The sequence below is a fragment of the Triticum dicoccoides genome, chromosome 7A (assembly GCF_002162155.2).
Source record: "Triticum dicoccoides isolate Atlit2015 ecotype Zavitan chromosome 7A, WEW_v2.0, whole genome shotgun sequence".
Taxonomy (NCBI): Eukaryota; Viridiplantae; Streptophyta; class Magnoliopsida; order Poales; family Poaceae; genus Triticum; species Triticum dicoccoides.
Genome location: NC_041392.1, coordinates 281,216,438 through 281,223,141, shown reverse-complemented (window position 1 = coordinate 281,223,141; position 6,704 = coordinate 281,216,438). Strand labels below are relative to the sequence as shown.

The window sequence follows — 6,704 nt, the reverse complement described above, 5'->3', positions numbered from 1 at the left end:
ATTGGTCATAGATACTCTCGCCAAGTCGGGATGTCACCACGTCATCTCTCCTTGTCTTACTTTCGTACGTTCCTCTTCTTCTCTTTCTCCACCTCCCAGATGGTTCCTCCGTTGCTCATCTTCTTTCTATGAGCGCAAGTCGCGCCCTAGTTTCATGGACCGACACTAGTTATAAGATAGTTTGTTGTTTATGAGATACTACGAAAACACAAATGCGACGATACCTTCAAATACCGAAAATCCCCTTTTCTCACAATTGAAAATCTTACAAACAATGGAAAGCAATTTTTTCCCAACCCTCATACTCAACACAAAGATTACGCTCTTTATTATTCAAAAAGAAGAAGAAGAATATGCTCTCGCGAACTCAGAACACGTGTAACTTGGGCGGGTTAAAAACCGAGCAACAAACCTAAAAGCAAACCGATAGCAAGCCTAAAAATAACATGGCTGCTAAAACCAACCAAATCATCACGTGCATCGCCCGGCCTACGTCCACGAACGGCATCGCCACGCACGAGCAACACACGGCGAAATGCAAATTCGTCCAGCGCATTCTTATCCATCTTTCTCATTTCAGCGAATTCCAACCCAACCCCTTCCGTTCGCTCGGACACACCCTCCTCATTTCTCTCTCTCCTCCCTCCTCACGAACAGCACCGCACCGCACCTCCCCTCCCCTCTCTTTCTCTCCTCTCCTCTCCCGTGCGAGCTGCCGCCCCCCCACGAGCGCGCCCGCGAGAGAGGCAGGGGGAGCCCCGGCGCCGGGGGGAGGAGGCGATGGATCTGGAGAGATCGCCGCCGCCCGATCACGCGGCGGAGGCGGCAGGGGGCGGGGCGTGCTCCATCTGCCTGGATCCGGTGACTGGGCGCGCCGGGGGCAGGTCCATCGCCAAGCTGCAATGCGGCCACGAGTTCCACCTAGGTCAGATTCCTCCGCCCCACCGCCCCTGCTAGCTAGGCCGTGCTGTTTTCAACCGGATCTGTGCGCGAGAGATGGACGCGGGTTAGTTCATGTAATTCGACGTGCTAGAGAAGTTTGGGTGGTTTGATTTTAGACTGTGGACTGTAAAAATGGGCGATCGGCGTTGTTGAATTGTACTACCGTGGAGTTCGCAGGTATGGACGTCTGGATGGTGATGGAGTGGAATTGCATGTCAAAGTAATCGTGGTGAGTTTGTGTGTCCCTGTTGGAGCTGTGAGACCGGCATGAGCTAGGGTTATTTCAAGCATATGTATTTGAGGGTGGTTCCGATTCGAACAGTGTTCGTTGATGGTACTTAGATTTATTTATGGTGGGCATTTGCTTCTAATTTCTATTTTATTTTTTGTGATAACATGAGATGTTTCGACATCGTTTTAGGCTTCTAGTTTTGAAGACACTGACCTCTTGGTGCTTGTTGCTCCAATTTGATCCATGCATTCTATGCGTCATAAGGGCTATATAATCCCTGGTCGCGTACACGGGTTGGATGCGGTGCTTCGGTTACCGTCATTTATCAGGGTGTTCCACCTTGCTCCCTGTAAAGCAGACAAGTGCTGTGGTGGTTGCCTGAATTACAAGTGTTCTTTGAGGGTTTTGTCGCTGCTTGGTCCGTTATTTGTCCGTTTCTTTGTTAGTTAAATTGTATCTGCTGTTTGTTTTGGGAACCGGCAAACTCAACTTCCAAATTATGATGTATTAACCTTGGCATGGCGTAGGTGAATGCTCTATGAGTGTATTGGATAATACGACCTACGATGCACATTAATTTTACCCGGCTATTAAAAGAAAACGGAATAGTAGTGAATTTAGGGAATTAATTAATGATGTGCACTAGTCTAGGAACCAAACTAGACATTTTTCATTTCAAGTTCCATGACAAATCACGTAATCACTCGGGTAAATCATGCGTGCAATCCTGTCTTGGCTTGCTCGACAGAGAAAGGTTTGCTTGACGCGGACTGCAGCATCACCCCAGGTGCCTCCTATGTGACCAGACTACAGAAACAATCCAACACCTGCTCCTTACCTGCCCCTTCGCTCGCCAAACATGGCATGCCATCCTGTCTTGGCTGCGCTTGCTGATCCAGGCGCCAGACCAGGAGCCCACTGTCATGGCATGGTGGCTGCGAGCGAACGAGCATACGCCGACGATGCATCGCAAGGCCCTCAGGTCCATCACCTTGCTCGTTCCATGATGATCTGGAAACACAGGAACGCGTGCGTCTTTGACAATGCGACACCCTCGGTCGATTTGCTAGTAGATAGGATCAAAGATGAGGCCCGCTGTTGGGCAAACGCCGGAGCCCAGGGGCTTAGGGGCTTAGGGTTGTTCTGCCCACCCTGGGATGCCCACTGATCGGCCAATGGCATTGTAAAACTCACCTCCTAGGAGGCTTGTTCTCTCTTTCTTTTCGATGAAATGAAACACAGAGGTCCTTTGCGTTTTCTCGAAAAAATCATGCATGCAAGAAATAGTGGCACACTATTCTGGAATCGACTCGAGCATCTTCAAACAACAGTTAAAGCTACACATCTACACATCATGTGGTTTTGCTAGTGAATAAATTTTCCTTTTATACCATGATGAAAATACTAGCTTGAATTAGGCCCATCTTCAGCCTGTATTTGTTCAAGCACAATCTGTGAATATCACATGCTGATTAGTTCAATTTTGTATTGCTATTATATAGTGCTCTTAGCTTTTGCTTTGGATGTTTAATGCTTCGGAGTATGTGTCTATATCATTTCCTTTGCATGCATCTTCATGCATTTGTAAATATATAATTGAACTACTCATTTTTCTTTTCAAGTTCCATGACCAATCACGTAATCACTCAGGCAAATCATGCATGCAAGAAATAGTGACAGATTATTCTGGAATTGACTTGATCATCTTCAAACAATGAGTATGGCTACACGTCTACACATCATGTAGTTGTGCTAGTGAATAAGTTTGCCTTTTATACTATGAAGAGACTATCTTGAATTAAGCCCATCTTCAGCTTATATTTGTTCAAGCGCAATCTGTGAATACCACATGCTAATTAGTTCAATTTTGTATTGCTATTATTTACGTAGTACTCGTTAGCTTTTAGTTTGGATTTAATGCTGCCGAGTATGTGTCTGTAACACTTCCTCTGGGTGCATCTTCATGCATTCGTAAAAATATAGTTGAACTAAACAACTCCTTTTTCTGCTAGACTGCATTGGATCAGCATTCAATGCGAAAGGGGCAATGCAATGCCCTAATTGCCGGAAGATAGAGAAAGGCCGCTGGCTTTATGCAACTGGACAACGTCCATCTCCTGATATTGATATAGGTGGCTGGGTGACTGGTGAAACCTATGACATTGCTTCTGATCTTGTAAGTGCTCTTGTGATAGTAAATACACATCTAAGGGTTCAAAACAATATTAAAATGTGTTATGTCGTTCAAGTTTCTTCTTAAATAGTGACATTTGTTTGTTTGTCTAGCATATGCATTCCACGAGGTGTCATATAATCATATGAACCTCGTGCCTTACGGTTTTTATGTGCTGCTTGCATTCATTTTGCTGGTACAGAAGGCATTTTCAGTTTTGGAATGTCGTCGGCATCTGACATCATTTCACATGTCTCATATTTTATATTCTGATATATCTGTTGTATTGACTTGCAGCCATTTGGATTTCAGTGGTGCCCTTTTAGTGGATTCACACAACTAGCATCCGTTTTCGAGTAAGGATGTCTCCTCACATCTCAATAGATATGGTTTTTGGAGCATGTGGTTAATGATCTAAAAGCAAAAAAGAAAATGGGCTTTTACTTAATTTCATAAGAGAATATGCCGTGGTCTTATGCCATATCGATGGGTATGTTGAAATTGGGTTTTCAAATTGTACGAGATGCTGCCTCCTTGGTCGCCTCTCTTAAACCTTATGTCTCAAAGCATTAATGTAATGTGAATGCTAAACCGTAAGTTGAATGGAACCTATCTTTCCACAACCTATTACCTAAAGAGAAGCCATTTTATGGTTCCTAATATGACATTGAGTGCTGTCATGCATGATTTGGTATAATGTTTGCCGTTGATTTGGTATACTATTTGCAGTTGTCACCCAGCACAATTTATTGATGAATGGTTAGATTTGTATTCCTAATATGCTTTGTCCATGTCGTGCATTGCCCTTTCCTTGGTTGCCGGTCACTGTCAGTTATTAATACTGGAACTTCTGTATTGCAAAACCTTAGCTTGTTCGCCTATGTTGATACTGTACACTTTATCAGGTTCTTCAAAGGATTTTATATCTCAAATCTTCAAGTTCTGAATTTATCCTTTACTTCTTTTCAGGGAGGGTGAAGCGGAGCCACCGTCTTGTAAGCATGTTGACCCAGATTTTTAACTAACGAAATTTCTATGTCGTTTATTGATTTCTTTTTAATTTTATGAAGATCATACAGTCGCAGACCATTCGAGTGCTGCAAGCAGTTCACTTGTTTGTCCTTATCTTTCACTGCGTGGTTTTCTCCATCCCGTGCATGTGCCTCTTGGTTCAAATTCTGGTGCTGAAGGCGCTTCATTTCATCGCCATCCAACTAGCTTGGAAGGCCATGCAGCTCCTGATTTGGGCAATACCCAAGCAGCTTTCCATGCAACTGAGCCAAGAATTCTTGATAGCGAGCACAGATATTTGACTAATCTTCCTGTATCGGGCATCCCGGATCATTCTGTAGCTCCATTTGGTATAGGACTTCCCAGATATGAAACCAGCAGCCAACAAAGATCAAGACCATATGTACATCACCATCCCCTAGTCCACAGGTATGCTCAATTCATGAATACCATCTAACTGTGAAATTTTACTTTCTAGACTAGATAAACCCCTGTTCAGAACTTCAAAACTGTAGATGCTTCACCAGTCACCACATAGGTGGGGTCTGATAGCCTGGATGGTCTAAATCCCTGTGAAAAAGTTCTTTTACAAAATCTTTAGGACATGATTTTTTTTTCTGTCTGATCTATGGTTTATGTGGGCTGTTTGGAAAACTAAATAAATCTAGATAGGTTCTGCAGGTCATGCCTATCTCTTACTATGGTAAACCACCTATTTGCTTAGCTCTTACAAAGTTATAATGTCCAAATACTGCAGGCCCACACCTCGCAACGGAAGCAATCTGGTGGCACCATTAGGGTCAGTTCCAGCTGTTATGGGCGAGACTAGAGGCCATGGTCATGGTGCGAGGGGCCATATGTATCAACATTCGATGCACGCCTCAATGCAGGGCAGTCCTTTCCCTCCTACAGCTAGGAGGGTCAGGCCGAGGGCTTTGACAATCACATCTTTCATTGCAGCAGCAGCAGCGTCGTCGGCTGAGGTTGGAGTGCCCCATGGATTTGCTCCACCCGCAGCTGTGAACAGGAGCCTTCCCTCTGATGGTGAAGGTGTCTCTAGACCACCCGTCGATCGACCATATGCGTGGGGCCGGGAGGGCTTTGGGCCATTCCCGTGGGTCCCTGTCGACGGCGAGCCTCACTGGTGGAGCACGTTCAATCCGATGCAGAACCATACACATGGAGGTTTCACTCGAAGACCTGCTCCCGGGGAGCGGATACCGCAGAGCCACCCGGACAATGTTTACCAGCCTGTACCTCCCCAGAGGATGCCGCCATTCTTGTGAAGACCATTTCTCCCATCACTGTGTATATCGGGAACTATTTGTTTCGAGAGAGGCCGAGTTTAGACTGTTGAAGGGAACCCCGGAACGATGCCACTGGCGTGTGCCTGGTGTTTTTAGGGTTCTCTTGCCAGCGGACCTGGATTTCGTTCAAATGGCTGTGCTGACTTGTGAGATCGCGAATATTGCGGTGGTCGGAACTGTGTGTAAATGTTTGCCGAAACTGCTGCCGTTGGACATGATTGTGATGCCATTACTCATTGCCGCAGTTGTTTCTCTCAAGTCGTGCTTTCCTGGATCTTGCATGGGTTTTGGTTTTGCTACCGGTTGTGTGTTTCTTCTTTTCTTGCGTGGGCTGTGCTACCAGATCACCGGACACAGGAGGTCGATCGACAGCGAAGGGACTTGATGGCAACTAATATGGGGCACACGACTCCTCAAACTGTAGTTCAAATATTTCCATCCAATGTTTGATTGGACGAACTCTCCTTAAAAACACCCCATACCCCGGCATATAGTGGGGAGATGCAGCTATCCCTATAATCCCATCCACCGTGGAGGGAGCCAACCGGCTAAAGCTAGTTGCGACCACGACGCTGCATCGTCGGCGGCCAGGCAGCCTCCCCTTCCATCGGCAATTGCAGCACCTCCACCGATACCACACTGCCTGCCTTCTAGAGCAACACATCTCTGAAACCCTAAAAAATTATTTGGAGAGCCCCTAAACACACTTGGGCCCCGCCTGGATTCCCATTTCCGATCATATCCGGCTGGTTTATGACACATGCCTGGACTGGTTGTTTTGTTTCCAGGCGGAAAATTAGCTGTGATCGGGAATTTACATCTGTAAAATAAATGTGAGTGTAAAAATTTACACCCAATCCAAGCGGGGCCTTGGAGGATTTTGAGGGAACCGGTGGAGATGCTCCAAGCAGCTGGCCAGTCACAATTCCAACGTACTCATTAATCAAATAATCATATCCTACCAAAATATTAATATACAATGTATATCTTGCATAATATTAATATTTAATAAAATTAATATCTTGCCTAACATTAACAT

The 6,704-nt window shown here is 45.4% G+C and overlaps 1 protein-coding gene across 2 annotated transcripts; it reads left to right on the top strand.

The window, feature by feature from the left end:
- Positions 1 to 611: 611 nt before the first annotated feature.
- On the top strand, positions 612 to 5,923 carry LOC119331705 (E3 ubiquitin-protein ligase RFI2-like). Of its 2 annotated transcripts, XM_037604872.1 has the most exons (7): positions 826 to 925; positions 1,120 to 1,171; positions 3,187 to 3,350; positions 3,645 to 3,703; positions 4,317 to 4,342; positions 4,418 to 4,787; positions 5,116 to 5,923. In XM_037604872.1, the coding sequence occupies exons 3-7, from the start codon at positions 3,222 to 3,224 to the stop codon at positions 5,642 to 5,644; spliced, it is 1,113 nt and encodes a 370-aa protein (XP_037460769.1). In that variant the 5' UTR covers positions 826 to 925; positions 1,120 to 1,171; positions 3,187 to 3,221; the 3' UTR covers positions 5,645 to 5,923. The 2 variants fall into 2 exon arrangements, with proteins under 2 accessions (XP_037460768.1, XP_037460769.1); XM_037604871.1 differs by lacking the exon at positions 1,120 to 1,171 and having other exon boundaries at positions 612 to 925.
- The last annotated feature ends 781 nt before the right edge of the window (positions 5,924 to 6,704 follow it).

Excerpts from the sequence above, each read along its gene's own strand:
- LOC119331705 (XM_037604871.1), top strand. The coding sequence starts at position 781 with ATGGATCTGGAGAGATCGCCGCCGCCCGATCACGCGGCGGAGGCGGCA. Across the intron at positions 4,343-4,417 it reads TGAAGCGGAGCCACCGTCTT|ATCATACAGTCGCAGACCAT; the intron begins GTAAGCATGTTG and ends AATTTTATGAAG. Across the intron at positions 4,788-5,115 it reads CACCATCCCCTAGTCCACAG|GCCCACACCTCGCAACGGAA; the intron begins GTATGCTCAATT and ends CAAATACTGCAG.